The sequence below is a fragment of the Aethalodelphis obliquidens genome, unplaced genomic scaffold (genome assembly GCF_003676395.1).
Source record: "Aethalodelphis obliquidens isolate GAN/ISIS:26980383/991018 unplaced genomic scaffold, ASM367639v1 scaffold2, whole genome shotgun sequence".
NCBI classification, from domain to species: Eukaryota; Metazoa; Chordata; class Mammalia; order Artiodactyla; family Delphinidae; genus Aethalodelphis; species Aethalodelphis obliquidens.
Window position 1 is genome coordinate 8429529 of NW_020837946.1, and position 22897 is coordinate 8452425.

General features: G+C 35.8%; 2 protein-coding genes across 4 annotated transcripts in view; one reads left to right on the plus strand and one right to left on the minus strand.

Moving 5' to 3' along the window:
* The window catches only part of PSMD1 (proteasome 26S subunit, non-ATPase 1), a 105241-nt gene that overhangs the window by 48106 nt on the left and 34238 nt on the right, over positions 1 to 22897 (minus strand). The gene's annotated exons all lie outside the window — the stretch shown is intronic.
* HTR2B (5-hydroxytryptamine receptor 2B) lies at positions 4818 to 22093 on the plus strand. Its single transcript, XM_027118707.1, has 3 exons — positions 4818 to 7562; positions 16348 to 16548; positions 20924 to 22093. Exons 1-3 carry the CDS (start codon positions 7214 to 7216, stop codon positions 21811 to 21813), a joined length of 1440 nt encoding a protein of 479 aa, XP_026974508.1. The 5' UTR covers positions 4818 to 7213; the 3' UTR covers positions 21814 to 22093.

Here is a 22897-nt window from a genome sequence, read left to right on the forward strand (position 1 = left end):
GGCTATCTCACAAATCTGGTTAAGATATAACTGTGACTCGGTGGTAGTCATGAACATGGGGGAAAAAGTTTGAAATTTGGTACATATATTGAAGTAGAATAAACAAGATTTCCTGATGGTAAGACGTGAAAAAAAAGAGACTGGAAGAATGCAACGGCCTTTAACTGAGACAAAGAAACCAATAGATAGAACAGATTTGGAGGGAAAGGGCAAAAGTTCAATTTTGGACATTTTGAGTTTGAGATGTTTTTAGACATCTAAGGGAAATACTGAGTAGGTAATTGAATGTAACAGTCTGGAGTTTGAAGGAAAGGCCTAGGCTAGAGATACAAATTTGGGAGTTTTAGTATATAGGTAGTATTCAAAGCCTTAACTGTGTCTGAGATCACCAAGTGTGAAGGGAGAGGAGATCCAGAAATGAGTCCCAGAGGAGCCCCAATATTAAACAGGTTGAGATGAAAGAGAACAAGTAAAGGAGACTACACAGGAGTAGTAATGAGGTAGGAGAAAATCCAACAGTGTGGTCTAGTGGAAGCTAAGCAAAGAAACTATTTTAAGGAAGGGGAAGGGGAAGGGGAAATGATCAACTGGGTCAAATGCTGCTGTGAAGTAGGCAGAGCAGGTTACATCACCTCCTTTTTACAAATGTAGACATTAAAGCTCAGAGAAATTGGTTTGTCTGAGCTCCTAACCCTTAAGTATGCTGCTTGTCTCATCTCATGACCACAAGATCACAGTCATTGGGCTGGAAATAGAGTTTTAGGAGTTTTTTTCAACAAGTTAATGGAAAACCGTAAGACTGAATGGAAGGAGAAAATGAAGAAGGAGAAAAGTCAACAGGATAGGAACCTCTGAAAATCTACATATTAAGAGGGTAGAATAAGACTTAGAAAAGATTCTGTAAGAAAGACAAAGAACGCAGGCAGGATAAGGTGTCTTTGGTTTTTGTGTGTGTGTGTGTAGGAACCTCCCTCCCTCTCCTGGACCAGCCCCTTCTCTCCACCCACCCACCCCACGGCCCCCCAGTCCATTCTCTACTCTGTTGCCCAACAGCAGGTTTCCCCTGAGGTGCATGGAAGCCACAGGAAGCAGGCCTTCGTGCTGCCTTCAGGACCTTCGCCTAGGCCATCCCCTCCCACCCCTTGGTCTGACACCCTCTGGGCTCATCTTTAGGCACCTGTCCCTCCCGAAGTATTCCTCCTGTTTTAGGCTGTAACAGCATTTATCACACTGCGCAGAGGACCGCCCTGTTCCCCACGCAGTCTGCAGGGTGGAAATACTGTGGCAAACACACCTCTCAGAATTACTAGAAATTGACCTTCCCTCTCTGAGCATGCTGCCTTATCTGTAAAACAAGATACTGATAGTCTGTGATTATGGTGGGGATTGAATAAGATTTTTTAAAGCAGCAGGTACTGCCTACGTTGGGTGCAAAATGAAATGGGAGCTTTAAAAAAGAACTTCTGACAGCTGCAGCTGTTCCTTGCAAACTGCAGGACACGGATCCAGCCCACGACCGCAGTCTTGTGTAGTATATTCAGGCCGCACTGAACACGGGACCTGCAGGCGGCGGAGCGGACTGTGTTGATGGAACAGAACCTAGAACTGGGGCGATGGGCTGAGGCCCAGCGGTGACAGGTCGTTTCTAACGGCTCCCGGGCACCCAGAGCCCGGAGCTGCACTGGGGTGCCGGGTGCCATGGTTCCGGGGTGCAGAGGTTCCGGGGTCTCGAGGTCCCGGAATCCCACGGTCCAAAGTGCCAGAACGCGACCCAAACCCAGCCCCGACCAGCGGCCCTCGCGCTGACGGCCCCGCCCCTCAGATAAGGTGTCTTTGAAGTAAAAAAAAGATACAAGTTTTAAAGAGAAATGCTCAGTCAATAGTGATGAATACTGCACAAAATCAACAATTGGTGTTAATTAGTGACTTTCTAAGAGTTATTTTAATAGAATGTTGGGGATAAAAATCTGATTACAAGGGTTATAGATTGAGTGGGTAGTAAGAAGGAAAAAGGATAGGCAATTCTCTAAAGAAGTCAAATGATGAAGGAAAGAGACTTAAGGGATAAGGAAAGGTTTTTATTTTTCATTAACTGTAAACCTGAGCATGTCTGCAAGAAAGAACTTAAAGCTGAGGAAATGAATATTCAAGGCATAGATTCTATGTGGGAAAAAGAAGATACTTTATTCAGCAAGATTGCAAAGAATTACCATAAAGAGTTGGGACTAAGGATTTAAGTAGAAGTTAGTTATGGTAAAGAGGAATGACAACATGATCCCAAACGATAGGATGGATGAAAAGAAAGACATTTTAAGAAGTTGAAAGGTGACAGAGCTTTCAGATGGGTCTAAGTCTTTCATTAAAATAAGATGTAAGAGACTTCCCTGGTGGTGCAGTGGTTAAGAATCTGCCTGCCAATGCAGGGGACATGGGTTCAAGCCCTGGTCTGGGAAGATCCCACATGCCGTGGAGCAACTAAGCCCACGTGCCATAACTATTGAAGCCTGAGTGCCATAAGTACTGAAGTCTGAGCACCTAAAGACCGTGCTCTGCAACAAGAGAAGCCACCATAATGAGAAGTCTGGGCACCACAAGGAAGAGTAGACCCCACTCGCTGCAACTAGAAAAAGCCCGTGCGCAGCAACCAAGACCCAACACAGCCAAAAGTAAATAAATTAATTAAAAAATAATAATAAGAGGTAAATTCAGTCACCAGGGAAGAATGAGCGAAGTTTTAGCTCTTTCACTGATCTCGTCAAAGAGAGTGAACAAGAAAGGAATTTAAAAAAAAAAAAAGCCAAGAAATATTTGAGCTGCACTGAGGGCCCTGTTGAAGTGAGTTAGTCTTAGCTGTACCATATCTATAATTATCAGTATATGCGTTTGCACCCCTCATGAAATTATAAATTATATTGATATAAAGGCAGAAAATGTTTATCTTGTTCATCACTGTATCTCCACAAGCTAACGGAACTCAATGAATACTTCGCAAATGAATGAATATGTAGTGGACACAATCCACATATTGTCAAAAATTCCTTAGTGTGTTAGTGTTTGAAAGATACTATGACTGAGAGATAAAAAATATCTTTGACTGATATTTAAGTTGTCAAGATATTAGACTGTCCCTTTAAGTAGAAGACAGAATCTGTTCAATAAATTAAAAGGCATCAGGGATAAAAATAAGTATTTTAGAAAAAAAAGTACCAATTAGGTGTTTTGGTTATGGTCAGATTAGAGTTTGAGTTTGACCTTTAAGCTACTTTAGTAAGAATTAATTTATCTGGAGTTCTTGGTAAATGAGATATTCTACACAAATAAAGTTTCCAGATATTTGAAATCTCATTCTACCATTTAGAATCATACTTTTATATTTTTTTTGTCATTTTGGATGAAAATTAAAAAAAATGCATTTCACGTATTCCTGTCATCCAAAACAGAGCTGAATAAAGATGATTTAACCTTTATTAAATATATGGTAGTCAACACTATGGTATCAATTACACCACAGAGTTGTGGAGGGCTGAGTTATGAGAGCTACAAGTCTCTATTGTGAGTAGACCTACACGCCTACACTTGTTAATTCCTGTTTTTTAATTGGCCCCCTTTGCTATTACCAAAGTGCTTGTCCACGTCTTAATCTGTTACTCTACTCTGGAGAAGGGAGGGAAACGTGTTTGTTAAAACTGTCTCAAATATTAAAACAATAACAACAAAAAAAACCGTCTGAAGAGTGAATTTATCAATGGATATTCTTTTGTACTATTTAGATTTACCACCATGTGCAAATGTTTGTTTTCATTAAAGATGGGGGACAGAAGTTTTTGTGAGTGTGTTTAGAGCAAAAAGATTTGGAGTGGGGACTTATAGACAGCCTTCTGCCTAATGTGCATGAGGTTTTAGAACACAGGTTTAGTTATTTGCCAACTGAGAGATTCATCTACCCTTTTATTATTATTATTTTGCTTTCTCTCCGATTATCAGCTATGCTTCTAATAACTCAAGGTTGCCAAATAAGTAGTTGTTCTAGCTAGTTATGTCCTTTAGCCATTAAACTAATCAAAAATACAAAAATAAAATAAAAACATTCCAAGAACCAATTTTAACTACTTTTAGTTAAGGTTTAAAAAAAAAAAGTGAGGGACTTCCCTGTGGTCCAGTGGTTAAGAATCTACCTTCCAATGCAGGGGACACAGGTTTGACCCCTGGCAGGGGAACTAAGATCCCATATGCCGTGGGGAAACTAAGCCCATGAGCCTCAACTACTGAGCATGCGAGCCACAACTAGAGAGCCCGCGTGCTCTGGAGCCTGCGTGCCACAACGAAAAGAACCCACATGCTGCAACCAAGATCCTGCGTGCTGCAACTAAGACCCTATTCAGCCAAAAATAAAATAAATAAATAAATATTAAAAAAAAAAGAAAGTGAGTGAATGTGGGTGAGAAGGGTCGGCATTGGCACAGTATTATAAAATAATAATGTTTGGTATTTTTATAATATACTCAATGAATATTTTAATAAATTTATCTGTAAACACAAATCAATGAAGGTTTCTTTCATACAAGTCTTTTCATTAAATATAATGATGCTATTTTCAATCTGACATTACTTGTTTTGCAGATACCTATCTGCCTGCATGAGCACAGGGGTCAAATTGTGGTTCAGAATAAAGCAGTTATTTTAAGATATTTTCATAGTCCTGAAGAGAAATTCTGGCACATTAAAATCCATCTGATTGTTCTTGAGGATTATTTTATTCGTTTTCACCCAAAATTCTTAGTAAATATTTTTTGTAAAATATTGAATTTTGAGTTAAAATAAAACAAATATTGAATAAAATCTGAAGTGCTCAGTAGAACTGAAATGAACAAAATATTTTCCAATAACTTTCACACAAGGGAAGGAATATAAATTTGAAACAGGGCATAAATGCTGTTGCCAATGTAGAAGTAATTAAATAATTTTAAACTATGAGCAATCTATGATGATCTTTATTTATTTTTTGCCACATGGCATGCGGGCTCTAGTTCCCTGACTAGGGATCGAACACGTGCCCCCCTGCAATGGAAGCACAGAGTCTTAACCACTGGACCGCCAGGGAAGTCCCCTATGATGACCTTTTAAAAGGAAACCTTGAGAATGCTGAAGTTCTAGTACTAAGCTAGTCTTACAGTTTAAGGAAAACTCAGATAGAATAGCTGATAAGACTTTTACACTAATTTTCTGAAATAAGGCAGAAATGTATTTTCATTATGTATCACATACTTTCCCCAATGTATCTGTGAAAAAAAAAAACTGCCAATGAACCAACTCCCAAATCCAGAGGCCATCTTTTTAAAAGCAAGCAATGAAAAAGTCTCTTCTAAAACTTATGTAAGCATGTAGAATTCAAACCTTTCTGTGTTCTTCTATATAAGGTTGTAACCAGAGCAAATTAATTGTGTTCCACAACAAAGGCATAAAAGCTGGATAAGAATCTTGTTTCACTGGTAGAAATTAGAGCTCTGGAAATCACTCTAAGGTTCACTGGGCAGAACCTTCACGGAATTAATGCTCTAGTATCTCTAGATTGTATCTTATTCTTTCTCAAATGGGAAAAACAGCCTAGGGTTAATCTAAAACAGAACTACGTTAAGCTAAAATGACAGAGTTTATTACAGTCCCCCCAATATTAAAGAGAGCTCTTAAGAATATAACTTGAATAAGGGTCACGAACTGGTTTAACATACTTAACTAGTGATTTTATGAGTTATAATGAATGCTGCTACTCTCTAAAAATGAATGTATCAAAGATGAAATAACCTCCTTGGCACGCTTACAGCTATACAACACATTTGTTTCATTGCTTTCAAGCACCAGTGCTGGAGGCTCAGAATAAGTCAATGCGAGGAGGACTTCAGTCACAGCAGCATCTGGTCTACTGAGCAGATAAGATGACATGCTTGGGAGAGTAAAGAGCAAGCAAGAGGTAAGTATTTAACAAATAAATATAGAGTTGATCTAAAGAGTTTTCTTTTTTACTTTCTTCACAAACTCTGCTACCATAATCTTTTATTTCTATTCAGTGGTTAAAAAAACCAAAATGAAAAATTTACAAATGTTAAAGGGGAGATTTTTAACGTGGGATTTGTAGATTTTATGAATAAATGATTTAATCTTCCTCTCAGCTTCCCCTCCTTCCCTCGGAAACTGGGAAGGTTAAGAAAAAAATTACTACTTAAAACCAAAAAAGAACTGGTTCAAATTTGGCATAAAGTGATAAACATAAAGTGATAAATTTGGAAAATATTTGTTGCAGAAACATGCTTTCTTCGAAGGATGAAATAAGTAAAAACAAGTATCTGGATTCTAGTAATACGTATTTTCTCCCCTTCTTTCAAACTAAAGGAGTTATAAAATGTTTTACAAAAATGGCATTTATATCAGTATTAAAATAAACCTGCTCAGACAAAACCCAATTACAAATAAGGATTCCTAGCTGGTAAATCATTTATTTATACGTTAGGGGGGCTTGGAGTGTTTCTAGGTAGATGGCCAGTGTGTATGAAAAGTTCTATTCAGAACTATTTGGTGCTCTGATGTTTCTAATCTTCTGTACATATTCTAAAGTAAAGGTAAAAAGACATTCAAGGGTCAGGAAACACCTAGGTTTTTATTATACCACTGAAAAAATTAATATATCTCGTTTCATTAATTGGAGCATACCAGGCATACGTTTATGAGGATTGGCTGCATTGTCACAAATGCACAAGAGACCTATTGAGGAGGGAGGGGCTACTAATAAATTCAACTTTTTAAACTGGGTTTTGAAAATAAAGAAATAAAATAATGCAATTGACATATTTTTATATCTAGGGGAAGCTCTCTGGCATTCAAATTCAAACTCGACTCCACCACTACAAGAAAAAAAAAGAGGGAGAGAGAGAAACCAAAAATATAGTCTTTTTTTCACAGCTATCAGTTTCTTTCACTAAGCCTTCGGAAACCGGAACCTCTGCAGAATACTAAACACTCGGGCCTTACCTACAGACATGGACAAATGTATGTATGCTCTCATTTTATAGAACTTGAAATTCTTTTTTTAAGGAAGGAGTCAACTTTGGCCTTGAGTATTTGGCATGGGTACAAAGGCTTAAAAATGCAGATGACCAGCTTAGCTACTGACCATGCTGACCACTGTCTGGAATCGGAAAAAATTAAAGAAAAACAATGAATGGCTCTCTCTTATAGAATATTCGAACGACGCACAATTCCTGAGCACATTTTGCAGAGCTCATTTGACCATTTAATCTCTTCTAACTGGTCTGGATTACAGACAGAATCGATACCAGACGAAATGAAACAGATTGTTGAGGAACAGGGAAATAAGCTGCACTGGGCAGCTCTTCTGATACTCATGGTGATAATACCCACAATTGGTGGAAACATCCTCGTTATTCTGGCTGTTGCACTGGAGAAAAAGTTACAGTATGCTACCAATTATTTCCTAATGTCCCTGGCAGTGGCTGATTTGCTGGTTGGATTATTTGTGATGCCGATTGCCCTCTTGACAATAATGTTTGGTAAGTATTTCATTTTGTTCCTGCCATCAAACCACCGAACTATGGTATACTATTAGAGAAACAGATACTCATTTAATCTTTAAATATGGACTTGCACTATTTAAAGGTACAGTGAGTAAACAGTCCCTCATTTTTCATCATTTTCTATGGTTGATAATCAGTTTTAAAGAGCAAAAAATAATTTCTTGGAAACAATTCCATTCCCTCCTCAGCCACCTAACAAAATCATTTAAAAAGTCATCCAAGTTAGCAATATTCATATATTCTGCATACATTACCTAAAAATTATTGTGAAGAACAGACCTATACTTTACCCCATTACTAGTACTTTTTTTTTTCTTGATAAAGCAATATCTAGGACACTGCTGTGACAGTTAGTGTGCTGGGTTAATTATTAATAATAAGGTCTTTGAATCACTGAATTCCGATATAAATCTCTAAACCCCAATTTAAATTGGAATTGTTCTAAAAAGTCTTGTTATATCTCTTTATAGTTTGTGTACGTAAGACTTAAACACAAGTCTTACACATGTGTCTTGTTAACAAAAAACTATGTTTAGTTGCTGAAGGAATGGTCTGGCTCAAAGCATCTCAAGAGATGATCCATCTGTTTAATTTTTATGATTTCTGACCATTTATGTCCTTGATATATGTTAGAGGAATCAGACCTCTAAGTTACTAAAATAAGGGATCAAAACCTGAGTTATTACAATAATTTAAAATATAATTAGAACTGAAATCTTAGTTATAATATTGATAAAAAAGATAACGATATTAAAATGATATAAGTTTCCTATTCATGCATATCATCTCTAGTTAGAGAATTTGGGTACACACAAATAATTCTGATGATGAATTATGAGGGCTCTTAAGAATCAGCATTAAGAGAATATTTAACTTATTTAATGCTTGACATTAATTGATATTCCATTCATTAATTGCTTAAGAAAAAATGATTATTTGTAGGATAATCAGATAGGGCTTCTTGGAATTGCTTATATGGTGAAGATAAAAATATTTCAGGTTATAGAAGTAAAATTTATTAACTAGAATATATATTAGAAGGTGAAGAAAAACTGCCATTCAAACTATTGTATTCAGGTTTAAATGTTACATTTTTATAAGTAAGTACAGAAAGATATCTAAAAGTAAGTACTTGATCCCCCATATATAATCGGATGGTGACGGGCTAAAACTTCCCATTCTAAATCAACTCTTATCCAGGCTTTAAATTCTGTGGTAGGACATGCAGTAATGAATAAGGTTTTCTGCTTTAGAAGACTCTCTAATCATTAATATTGCCTGTCTATACCCCTCCCTTTTACAAATTTGCAACCTTTTGAATAATCTAGTGCTACACATAACCATGGAAAATAATTAAGAAATCTTACTCTAAAGGAGAACCTAAACAATCTTAATTCTGAATAAAGTTTAAAAGAAATAAATGAGGATTATGCAGGAACATTTATGCATATATGGTAAAGACTGTATAGGCATTGATTCAAACTCTTATCTCCATGCACACAATAGTTTAATGTGTCAAATCACTCTTTAAATTGTGCTTTGCTAGGCGTACAAAAAATATTAAAATGCTCGTCTCATACTACCACAAAATTTAATTGACGTTATGTTGAATAAATGAGATTGAAGTGAATTTTAACTTTAAAATCCATGAGTCCATCAAACATCTATTAGTCTTTGCAAAATACTGTGGTAGATACTTAAATCAACAACTAAACAGTTAAGGAATCTTAAAAGGCAAAGTTTCATGGCATTAAATAAGCTGACAAACAAAACACAAAAGCAGACAACAGTGATAATCCCATGTATTCCACAGGAAAACAGTAGGTACATAGCAGCTGAAAACTAAGTTTATATTTAAATATTTGGGGCCCAAGATATTCTTAGCTATAAGAGTCAGCAGAAAATCCAACATATTTTAACACAAAATATGTAGAATGTCTTCCTATGTCTGAAATAATTATTACATTTTTAACCTAATTTCCTTCTTTCAAATGTAAATTTTTAATTACAAAATAAACTCTTTCATAGACTGAAACACTTCTACTATCAGTAATTAAGCTATATAGAAAGGTAGTAGATTTTTAAAAATAAACTAAACTGGGAACTTAACCACTATTCAAAATATTACTGAATTAATTCATTATTGAAAACATTATTCTATTTCTATGAGAAAATATATGAGAAAATGCATGTTGCCCTCTAAAAAGCTTCAAAAGGATGCATTCATAAATTGGGAACTGCACATATTATAAATGGGGACCTGACTTCAAATACTAAGAGTTTTTGATAGCCTTTCATGTGTTAACAAATACTAAGACTTTCTAAATTAATGCATTTATAAGAATTTCTATAATCTTAAAATGCAGAAGTAGATTTTGTGTATTTTTCTCTCATTATAGGGATAATCTTCAGAACTTCTGAAGTCTGTACAAACAAAAGTGTCCCTGGCTCTGTAAACATAAACAAACTAATTACCACTATGAATGACATAAGTTATTTTAGTTATCTCACGGAAATTCAATGACAGTAACACTGAAACTTTATATTCTAATAAAATGTAGTTTTTAAAAAAAAGGAGAGCACTGAAAATTTTAAAGTGGCTTTTATACTGAGAAACATTTTATTGAACCAAAAATTTGTATAATATTTGATTATATATTATTTGAATTTCTTCCAAGATTATTATGACTGGCAGGCAAAACATGGTCTTTCAAATTGTGCTACATCAACTTTTCTGTCACTTCTTCCTCTTTGGGAGCATTGGACTTAACCTTTACTTTCCAGTTTTTTACTGTTTTGTCTATAATTCTTAAAAATCATGATCACAAATTAGTAGCTTATAACATAAGGCTTGAAGTTGCCTAGGTTAGAAATACTTGAGTAGGACGCAAAGGAAAACAGAACATCATATGCCGATATAAAAAAGAAAGATTATTCACAGTTTAAGAACGTCTCCGAACTTTGCCTTCTCTCATGAAATAAATGATTAAAAATGTAAAGGGAGTAAATACAGCATTTGGTCATTCATTGGTCATTACTGGCTTATTTACAACAAGTTTTAATCCATGTCTCATGATCTGTAAGTTGAAACAGTATCTGTGGTACAGTTGAAAGAGGGTGTATAAAATGGCTGAAAGATGGGGGTTTGAAGCAAGATACCCTAGGCTCTGAATCCTGGTTCTCTTGTATTGGCTTATGCAAGTCACTTAACAACATATCAGAGTTCAATCACCTTGTCTGTAAAATGGTTATGCTACATCTTCCATTGCCAATATCTTGTGAAATTGTCAAGTAGGTCCCAGCACGTTTTAGGCACTAATAATTGGCAAGTACCAGTACAACATGCAAAGGGTTTATATACTTAAATATAAGATTTAGTTTGGATGTGAGTTTCACCAGAGATGAGATAAATGTATAGCAGTAAAAGAAAAACAAATCAGTTATTCATTTATGCAGTGAAATGCTGCTCTACCTAATTCTTAAATGAGGGAGCAAAGCAATTAAAGGCACTTCTTTTTGGAAAGTGGAAATTTTAAAAAACCAAGGAAAAATTTTTATAAGTATTAAATCACTCGAAACGCTTAAAACACTATATTGGACATCTAACCCCAGGATACCTCATATGCTCAAATGTAACGAAAAAACAAGAATAACAAAAACAAAGCAGAAGCTTTGTAATAAAAATTTAAGCACTGGTCTAGGTCTGTCTTTTCCAGAAGATAAATATAGAAACATAAGAATTTGAGATTTAAAAAAACGTGTACTTGAAAACTATGTCCTTTTTGGACATTAGAGCCATTTAGGATTTGTCCTGCTCCAATACATTCATGAACTATTTACCTCCACGAACATAGTCCTCTTGGGATGGCTTTAAAAATAGTCTTTAAATCCTTAAAAGGGAAATCTTTTATGTGCCAGATTCAGAGATTAATGTCAATTACTTTCCAAAACAAAAAAACGAACAAAAAGGCATGGCAATGTTTGGCAATGCACATAGGTTACTTATGCTTCTTTGCCACATATATAAATAACATAGTTAAAATTCAACTTTAGTAAAAGGCATACTTTCATGACAAATTTAATTAAAAGTTGAACAGTTAAACATGTTCTCATGCCCTTTTTTTGAAGTACAGTTTTAAGTTTAATTGGATGCACGCACTCCTGCTACAGCAGGCAGGAAGACAAACATACCAGGTTTTATACTGATGATATGGCTCATTGTTTCTAAGTGGGAGTGTTTTAATGGTTGGGCTAGTTGGCTAGTTTCTGTCAAACAATAATAGTAATAAGAACTAACATTTTGAGTGCTTTCTTTATGCCAGATATTGTTCTAAACACTTTACATGTATTATTGCATTTAATCCTCAAAGCAACTCTATAAAATCAGTATTATTATTATCATCCCCATTTTACAAGAGAGGAGATAAGAATAAGTAAGTGGCAGAGATACAATTTGAACCTAGGAGAACTGATTCTAGAATTCACACTCTTAACCTCTGTTACACTGCTTTCTCAAATGAAATGAGAAATTATATCAACCAAAACTATAATATTTGGCAAAGACAACATTTATATCTCAAATAACTCTATCGAACAGGAGGGCCATAGAATTTTCTCTAGGGACAAGGCAGAACCCAATATTTTTTTAAGGTTATATTTCATATTAAATGATACAGAATATGTGGGTCTTAACCAATACTTGCATGAATCCTTGAAATGATTGCCAGACATCTTTTCTGAGGAAGATATTAGACACAGGTCTAAGAAGTTACTGAACCTTCCCTGGGAGACAAATAGAAACGTATGTAACTGAACGGCAGTTCTACCACCCCTTATGTATGATGGTACAGCACACAAGTCTTCATTTTAAACAAGATATTTGTGCTACTAATATTTTTAGATAAATAACAAACTGTCCATGATCCAAGACTCATCTAAGACTTGTTTTGCTCCTATAATTATCAATTTGTAATTATTTTAGGCACCCAAAGAAATGCCATTATTCAAACCTTATTGGAAGTAAATTCCTCTTTGAGTTTAATGAAGTGGATAGGGCAACGAGGTGGGAAGTGGGATTTGTTTTTGTTTTTGTTTTTTTTGCGGTACGCGGGCCTCTCACTGTTGTGGCCTCTCCCGTTGCGGAGCACAGGCTCCGGACGCGCAGGCTCAGCGGCGAAGGCTCAGGGGCCCAGCCACTCCGCGGCATGTGGAGTCTTCCCTCTGCGGCACGTGGGATCTTCCCGGACCGGGGCACAAACCCGTGTCCCCTGCATCGGCAGGCGGACTCTCAACCACTGTGGCACCAGGGAAGCCCGGGATTTGTTTTTCAGAGAAATTTTGTGTGCTTTCTTTTTGTGGGACAACAAATACTATATAATTTAAATGTCTTCCCCTTTCTGTATTAGCTTTTATTAAAAAAAAGTCTAATTTAGAGCCCCAGCAGTAATTAATTTAGTTTAAGTACCTGATAACTTATTTCCCTTAGATTCTTTCTTTCTTTTTATGTTCCATTTAAAATAATACATTACATTCTTATGGAAATAAGTTAGACATAATACATTATAACAAATAAATGAAATTATAAATCCTTAAACCAAATTAAAACTCCTAATAAAAATAACATATAAGTTTTTGAATAGCTAACCTATCTCACCATACCAAGTTAACCTTTTTCAGTTACTCTGAATAGTAAAAAACTTTTCTGACCTTGAGCCTATCAAATTAATACTATTTAGAATGAAAATATCTGGACTAGAAAAAATCCTTTCATAAACTGAGAATGTCTAGAACTGTTTTTAACTTGTATAAATTATTGTATCACGTGATTTCTACTTTAGGCAATTATTTTAGCTTTGTATAAAAGATACCTATTTAATGCAGTCATCTGTTACTTTTATATTAGTTTCATAAAAACAGTCTATTCACTAGTATTTCATGAAACTTGGAATCATAAAGGTTAATCAAAAAGATCCATCACTCTTAATTCTAAATCTCAGTCTCTTTCTTTCTTAAAGAAATTTCTCTATCACGTTTCAACATCTCTACTATTATCAATTAAGAAAGCACTCAAGTAATAAAATTTTAATGATCTGCATTAATTTTAATATCCACTATCCACTTTCTGTTCCAAAATTGGAGTTTATAAAATAAATTCATTCTGTTGGAAAAGGAGGCTAACAAGGTTCCACAGGCTTGTGAAAACCAGCACTAAAGAGCTTTCCCTCTTAGCTCACAATTAGAAGTATGTGGGTCAGGCAGTTCAATTCCAAAGACATGTACTTTTCATATGAGAATTCTATTGTGGCTTCCTACTCACGGCTACTAGATTTATGACTAGAATTTTCCAGACCTTAATTTAAAAAAATATAATCCATAATTAGAATACCTAAATAGGCAAGTTTAAATTTATTAGCAACCCACTTTGAAAGATGATGGAGATCATGCATTTAAAAAAAGGAAGCCTATAAGAAGATATAAGATATAAGACATTAATTATCTGCCTTTTAAAATCCTTAACTATGATTAACATCTCTGGTTGTAGCTCTAGGCTTGAGTATTTTTCTACTTCCTACTCAGTTCTAAATCTGAACTTCAGGATAGTTGAAGATGAAGCCTCACTTCAAGTAGCTTCCACTGCAAAACTATCTGTCATGGATGATTCTTTCCACTCTAGACCATAAGTTTGCTTAAGCTCAGGTCAAAGAGTACATTGCTGCCTTTGTTCAAGGTCCTTTTCCACTAGTTAACAGGAAAACTGAACATTACGGCTAAGAGGGAGAAAGTCTGATTGATTAGATTCATTCTAAACACAAGTTTCTCTGCCATACTTTATTTCTTTGTTTATTTTGAGCGGTCTTGCATAAGTTTGTTTCTGTGAGGAATTCTGAGTGCCTATCCTACGCCAGCAAACTCAATACACAACCTTTTCAAGAAAGCAGTGCTTCTCAAACACTAATCTGCATACAGATCACCTGGGTATTTCCTTCAACTGCAGTATGATTCAGTACCTAAGGGATGAGGCCCAAGAGCCTGCAGTTCTAACTAGTTCCTAGGTGATGCTGATCCTTGCTGATCTGAAGAGCACACCTTGAGTAGCAAGGCCCTAAAGAACACTTTCAATTAACATTTAAATTTTGATAAATAAATGCTCCCTCTCATATTCAAAGACTTAATTGTACCACAATTTACTCATCCACAAAATCAATGATATAATCTCTAAGGTCTCTTCCAGCTCAATGATTATAATTTATCATCTCTGTCCCTTATCCCCACCCCCAATTCAGTGAAGTAGGAAAAGTCTGATTACAGTAATTTACTTAAAAGTATGAATTACTCCTTCCACCTAATGCTTTAAATCCTTTTGAAAGAATCTGCTGAGCATGGAACCAAGTACCAAGGAATCATTTATCTTTTTTTCAATAAAAAATTCATACTGATTTTGTTTTAAAAAGAAGTATTTTAATATTTCTATTAAGCATGCCACATACCAACTTTGGAAACAGAAGGCACCAAATGGTGTGTTTGTCAGCCTTGCTACCTACCTTTTTTTTTTTGCTACCTATTTATTTTTTTTTTTTTCGCTACCTACCTTTTTTTGTGAAGTATCCAAATATTTTTCACTGAGATCCCACTTGAGTCTTGAAAAAGACATATTCAAGTCTATCTAAAACCTCTTTCCCTAAATTATGGTCCTTTTTTGATCTGGGATACTAACCTTTCTCCACACCCAGGCTTCCTGAATTTAAACAGTTTACAATTAAAGGGTCTCTTGGTGCTCTGAAATCCTGAGATAGTTATCTTGGTTCCCTCTTCAATTATCTCAATCATTTTATACCTGTCAAAGTCAGATACACTCGCAAAAACCAGGAAAAGAAAAGTAGTTTACATGTCAGTGGACATACAATTAAACCATAAAAAGGGTTTATATAATCAAAAGTTAATATTTCTAAAGTGTTTCAGACTGTATGAGGTATAGAATAAATGCTTTTTAAATAAAAATTTGTTAAATAAAGTACCATGCTTAATAATGAGATTTTCATTTTAAACCCAAGTCTGTACTGTTTATTACATCTCCTTGCTTGGAGTGAAGGATGGACTATATTGGAAGGGTAACAACCCATTTTTCTTTGGAATAATCTGAAGCCATTCCTTTTGCAAACTTTATTTAAGAACTATTTCTGTCAAAAGGAAAACTCAAGTCATTCCACTTAATTATTTCACCAAATTAGAGTTTGCTATAAACAAGGATCATACTGCTAGTTAATGCTAGAAGTAAGCCAAAATCCCAGGCCTCACTGAGACTGCCATGCTAATATTCTTTTTGCCACATTATATTGCTTCCTCTATTCGGTAAATGTTTTTTTTTTTTTTTAAATACAATAGCAGTTTAAAAATAAATTTTATCTGAATAGTAAGGTTAAGTTCCAGTTGCAACACTGTATACATTTTTAAAAGATCACAAAAGGAATACACAAAAGAGCAAAGGTCAAAATAATGCTAAAAATGCTAAACTGATTTAGGAAAAGAGCTGTAATTATTATACAAAACAGAAAATGTATTTAAAGGGTACCATCTACAGAATGTATTTAATATTACTGACTCCATTATCTGAAGTCAAACATTACCTTGGAGCTTAAGTCGTAAAATTTCAGATGAATACAGAAAAAGGTTAAAAAATATGTATCACTTAAAAAAGAAACTGTAGATTAAAGGTTGCCATTTTGAGGAGAATATGTTTTTGTTTTGTTTTTCTTTCTTTCAGAGGCTATGTGGCCCCTCCCACTCGTTCTATGCCCTGCCTGGTTATTTCTTGATGTTCTTTTTTCTACTGCATCCATCATGCATCTCTGCGCCATTTCAGTGGATCGTTACATAGCCATCAAAAAGCCAATCCAGGCCAATCAATATAACTCACGAGCTACAGCATTCATCAAGATTACAGTGGTGTGGTTAATTTCAATAGGTATGTGGGGAATGTCAGGGTGTGGGGTGGTGTATATAGGCTTTGGTTCCATTTGGCTAGGAGATTACCAGGCCTGGTAGACACTGTTACACCAATACAAGCTCCTCACAACATTACATTCATCGTACAGCCTCTAAAGCACACTATCAGCAAAAAGTGTGAAAAAGAAGAAAAGTTCAAGGCTTGATTTTGACATGCAGGAAGACTAAATCTGAAAACAGTTTTCATATATGTCAACCGATCATTAAGGTCTGGGTAGCATGCAGAATCTTGAAATTTTATTAAAGTAACAACAATTTAAAAAAATGAAATGCATCTTAAATCACACCTAAGAAGATAAATAGGAAAAGAGGAAAACAAAAACAAAAACAAAAAGAACCCAAACTTTTTGTATGCAGGTATCAGAGTTCATATATTCACCTTGGAAACCAGTATGTACGCAGACTAAAGGCATTACTGTCTAAGTGTTTTGAACATGTTTAATTACAAGTTTTAAGAGATACACAAACGATGTTCAGAAATAATTTTTGGGAGAAATTGTATTTCTTCTAAACTGTTTTTATGCCCCTGTGCCCATGTTTAATACTCAAAGATAGCTGCTATATTAGAGTATCTTAGCATGAAGTACAGCATAAATGATAACTCAAATCTTTTAAATAAGTTAGTATCAGAAAAACAGATTCACAACAGTTACTATGATCATTAACGGTTTGCCAGCAGATTCATATTCTCCTAGTAAGGAAAAATTCAAAGAAGAAAAAAAATCAAGAGAGACCTGAAAATGCTAAAAGGAAAGCAAGAAAAAGATGTGACTTCTCTCCCTAATCAGAAAAAAGAACGCTGGGGGAAAAATCAAGAAAGCAAGACACTGAAAATGACCTTTATATTCCCGGAATAAAGATACCAAGGCCAAACCTCTTTTGAAAAATTTGGAGGTAAAACTAAGGACTGTTACTAGTCTGGCTTGGGAGGAAATTAGGGTCAAGGAAAACTCTATTCAGAATGGAGGTATCTGCAAGTAGAGAGAAAAGCCTAGCTTTGGGGACAGAGGCTGATTGATAGAAGAGGCCCCTAAAAAAGAAGCTACGGAAAAGGCATGGATGGGTGACAACTGCCAAAATTTAGAGTGGAGAGAAGGAAAACTAAAGTAGTTCATATCAAACAACCCATACCTTTTTGGTAAGCTCAGTGTGATAAGGGAGAAGGAAAGGGAAACAGTGTGTGTTAGGGTAGGCTGGAGGCGGGGGGTTGGGGGGGGAGACAATAGGGCAAAGGTAGAGGGAAAATAGGAGAAATGGCTCCTTAAGAGAATTAAAACACTGAAACTGAAATATAATCAAGCCAATAAACAGCCTGTTGGTACCTCAATCAAGGCTGGATGACATGAATTTATAAATTGATCAAATTTATAGAGTACCTATGATATGTTAGGTACTAAGAATACAAAGATAAATAAGAAAAATAATCTTTGCATTCAGGAAGATGGACTAATACTAAGTGATATGTATACAGGAAGAAAAGAATAAAAAGATGAACCCAAAATTACAGCTTAGAAGGATCTTACAAATCTACTTTTTCCTTTTACAGATGAGAAAAGAAACCTAGAGGTTTTAAACAGTTGGCTTAAAGACTTAACAGCTTTTTAGCACAAAGGCCAAGATCAATGCCATTTTCATTTCATCACACTTTGTGTTGTAGAACCAATGACAATTTAGTGACTTTGTAAAAGAAAAGGCAAATAATGACGTTAGTTCAGTTTTTAAATTCTACAAAGTGCTAAAAAAAAAAAAGAGCTCACTTTCTTCTTCTGAATTTACAGTTATCCTAGGTAACATCTGACAACAGTAAGGCGAAAGGAGAATAAGAGGGTAAGGTATAAAAAATACTAGTGAAAACTTAAATGTCATTGACCAACAAGCTGGTTGGGAAGGTAACCTGAGCCTTGATGGGAGTTAGTGGAATGTGAAAAAAGAGAAGGAAGGATGCACTAGATGTCAAGATAACTGTAAAGAGAAGTAATGAAGAGCAGCAGGACAAGAAAGGGAAATATCAGAGTTCATGATTTTCGATATGGGCCAGTTTTTTCTTTTTTTAATTTATTTATTTTTGGCTGTGTTGGGTCTTTGTTGCTGCGCACGGGCTTTCTCTAGTTGCAGTGAGTGGGGGCTGCTCTTCATTGTGGTGTGCAGACTTCTCATGCAGTGGCTTTTCTTGTTGTGGAGCATCTAGGCACACAAGCTTCAGTAGTTGTGGCATGCAGGCTCAGTAGTTATGGCTCGTGGGCTCTAGAGCACAGGCTCAGTAGTTGTGGTGCACGGGCCTAGCTGCTTCACGGCATGTGGGACCTTCCTGGACCAGGGCTCGAACCCATGTCCCCTGCACTAGCAGGCAGATTCTTAACCACTGCGCCACTAGGGAAGTCCCTATGGGGTAGTTTTAAGTGGACTTATGGATGGATGGCTTCAGGAGTGCACTGGAGTTGAAGAGTTCAAGAAATATAAAATTAGGTGTTAGAAGAGTAATAAATGGGATGAAGTCATGGAAGATGATAGCAAGGTTAACAGTGGATAGAAAACTATAGCAAGGGGCCAAAACCATTAAGGAAGACAGACATATATCCTGGAGGTTGGTAGATGATCTAGATGGAGAATAGAGTGATATAAGTAGCTTAAATAGACTTTAAAAGGGAAGTGCTTTGGGGTGGGGAAAGAACAGTGTAATGATTACCTGCAAGTAACAGGGTAGAGGTGGGGCCAGCCAAGTTTTTCTATAAAGGGCAAGACAGTAAATATTTTGGTCTTACAGATGCTATATGGTTCTGTCAGAACTACTCAACTCTGCAGCAGAACAAAAGCAGCCATATATAATACATTAACAAATGGGTATGGCTGTGTTCCAATAAAGTTTTATTTAAAAAACAGAAGGCAGGCCAGATTTGGCCCTTGGGCTATAGTTTGCTGACCCCTAGTGTAGAAAAGAAAGTATACAGAATCCTCTTTCTGGTGTTATACCTGAGGAAAAGCAGAAAAAGCAGTGGCCTCCATTAGAAAGGGTTTGAGGAATATATTCTTGTCAAGGTCTCTCTGCTACCATAAAAAGGCTATGCAGGTGATAGGAGTACTTTTAGATTCATAAAAGTGAATTCTTTCATGATACTTCCTAGAGTTGTCTAAAGATCAATTAATTCAGACTTATTTTAAAGTATCTGCTGTTTCAAAGGGAAAGGATTAGGGTTAACCCTTGTGCTATCTTGCTAATAAGCTACTTCACTAATAAACAAGGTCATATTTAAATACCTACTTCATGGTATTTAAAGTATAATAAAATTAGCATGAGGTACATTTCTTTCGTTTTTATTAGAGGAACCTTCAATCTTGAAAATAAATTTCATGGCTTCCCTGGTGGCGCAGTGGTTAAGAATCCGCCTGTCAATACAGGGGACACGGGTTCGAGCCCTGGTCGGGAAGATCCCACATGACGCAGAGCAACTAAGCCCGTGCACCACAACTACTGAGCCTGCACTCTAGAACCCGCAAGCCTCAACTACTGAGCCTGCACTCTAGAACCCGCAAGCCACAACTACTGGACCCAAGTGTTACAACTACTGAAGCTCGCGTGCTTAGAGCCCATGCACTGCAATGAGAAGCCCGTGCACCACAATGAAGAGTAGCCCCTGCTCACTGCAACTAGAGAAAGCCCGCATGCAGCAACAAAGACCCAACACAGCCAAAAATAAATAAATATTTTTTAAAAAGCAAGTAAATTTCATGATCCACTCGCTCTCAAATTTTTAAGTAGCATTTGAAAAAAAAACAATAAACCCTGAGTTTTCCCTAAGAAGTCAGAAAGAAAAGGTTAAAAGACATTCACAAATATCAAAAGATAAAACTGTCTGTTAAATGAAACTGTGTAACCTCAAAGATTATAAAATAGGTATACTCAGAATTAAGATATTGCATGAATGTATTCTTAAGTCTCTTTAGCTCAACTACACTGGATATTAAGATAAAAGCAGCTTCTCTTCTGAATTCTTTTCCTTACCTTGGGATAGATCAACAAACAAAAATAGATAATGAGAAATGGAGAATAAATGAAGACATTCTCTACTATTTCATGCATACACTATGGTTTTAGGGAAGCTTTAATTACAAAACTGAAACCACTAACCAATCTCTTTAAAAACAGCAGGTTTGCTTACTTAGGTTCTATTTGTCAAATCTTCCACTGATTTATTGCTTGACAGATTCTGCATTGTGGGTACCAGGAATTACAATACACTAATAGGGTAAAGTCAGTAAGATAAACTTTAAAAGGACCTAATCTAAGAGTCAAAGGTCATAAAATAACTCAATTTATCTTGTTTCTTCTTCCTTAGGCATTGCCATTCCAATCCCTATTAAAGGTATAGACACTGATGTGGGTAACCCAAACAACATCACTTGTGGGCTGACAAAGGATCGTTTTGGCAATTTCATGCTCTTTGGCTCACTGGCTTCCTTCTTTACACCTCTGGCGATCATGATTGTCACCTACTTTCTCACTATCCATGCTTTACAGAAGAAAGCTTACTTGGTCAAAAACAAGCCACCTCAACGCCTAATGTGGTTGACTGTGTCCACAGTTTTCCAAAGGGATGAAACACCTTGCTCAACACCAGAAAAAGTGGCAATGCTGGATGGTTCTCACAAGGACAAAACCCTGCCTAATGCAAGTGATAACATACTTATGCGAAGAACGTCCACAGTAGGAAAAAAGTCAGTGCATACCATTTCCAATGAACAGAGAGCCTCAAAGGTTCTAGGGATTGTGTTTTTCCTCTTTTTGCTTATGTGGTGCCCCTTTTTTATTACAAATATAACTTTAGCTTTATGTGATTCCTGCAACCAGACGACTCTCAAAATGCTCCTGGAGATATTTGTGTGGATAGGCTATGTTTCCTCAGGGGTGAATCCTCTGGTCTACACCCTCTTCAACAAGACATTTCGGGATGCATTTGGCCGGTACATCACCTGCAATTACTGGGCCACAAAATCAGTAAAAACTCTCAGAAAATGCTCCGGTAATGTGTACTTCCAGAATCCAATGGCAGAGAACTCTAAATATTTTTTGAAACATAGAATGCGAAATGGCATTAATCCTGCCATGTACCAGAGTCCAATGAGGCTCCGAAGTTCAACCATTCAGTTTTCATCAATCATTTTACTAGATACACTTCTCACCGAAAATGAAGGTGACAAAACTGAAGAGCAAATCAGTTATGTATAGAGTAATGGCACAGTTTTTATGTAACTAATACAATGATGAGTAAGATAAAGAAGATATAAATATACCAAGAATTACATAAAAAATTACATCATGTATCAAAAATCATCTCTTTAAATTAAGAATTATGTATTAAGATTACCCAATTTTATTTGGGCAAAATTATTCTAACGAAAAAAATCATTTTTGTATAGTTGCAAATTAAAAAACAATCCAGCACACTAGTTAAATGCTAAGATAGTCAAATGAAATAAAATTAAATAAATCAATAAACTTCCGGCTTACAAAAAAACAATGTCACCGTAAGAATTTATTTAGTTCCTAATTGTATGCAAAGCTATGCTAAGAATGAAATAAACAAAACAAGTATTAACCTTGTCTTCAAGGCATTAAAGACATAAGGCATAACACAGAACAACAGTGATAGGGTTGAACAGAGGACTAAAAATAAGTGCATAAAATAATGATCACATCTGAAGGTAAGCTGAGATTGCCATTCATGGTCTGGCTTAGTTAAATGTAGTCACAATTTTGCACTGATCAGGAAACTGTCTTGATGGAAGGGGTAGGGAGAGTAGCTGGATATCACACAAAGTGACACGGTCTTAGAACTAGAGCTGTTTGTTAGATGGCTCACACCAAGCATCTACTCAGCAGAGGTGCGTCTACCGGAGGAGAAGGAGAAAGCAAATGAAACCAGTCTTGGGTACCTAAACCTCATTATGTTTCTCAAAGAGCATGCAATAAGGCATGGGACCTTATTAATCCAGGAACCTAAATTTTAATGATCTTATAAATGAGATCATGGCTGCCCAAGCTTCCCCAAAGACTTGGTTGAACTTCTGGTACAAAATTTTTTATTCATCTTTTTGTTACTTTACTTTGCACTACAAGATCTGGAATAAATCCAATCTATGCTGTTTACTAACTGATTGAATTTACAAAAAATACTTAATTTCTCAGTCTCCTCATCTACGTTTCATAGGGTTCTTATGAGAATGAGTTCATGTGGGTACTCTGTAAATGGAAGCCAATTCTATTTACTTTTGATATTTTAATTTTTTTTTTTTTTTTTTTTTTTTTTGGT

What these genes read in the sequence shown, in the direction of transcription:
- HTR2B (XM_027118707.1), top strand. Translation starts at nt 7,214, where the DNA reads ATGGCTCTCTCTTATAGAATATTCGAACGACGCACAATTCCTGAGCAC. An exon ending in CCTCTTGACAATAATGTTTG is followed by an intron (nt 7,563 to 16,347) that starts GTAAGTATTTCA and finishes TCTTTCTTTCAG; the next exon opens with AGGCTATGTGGCCCCTCCCA. An exon ending in GGTGTGGTTAATTTCAATAG is followed by an intron (nt 16,549 to 20,923) that starts GTATGTGGGGAA and finishes CTTCTTCCTTAG; the next exon opens with GCATTGCCATTCCAATCCCT.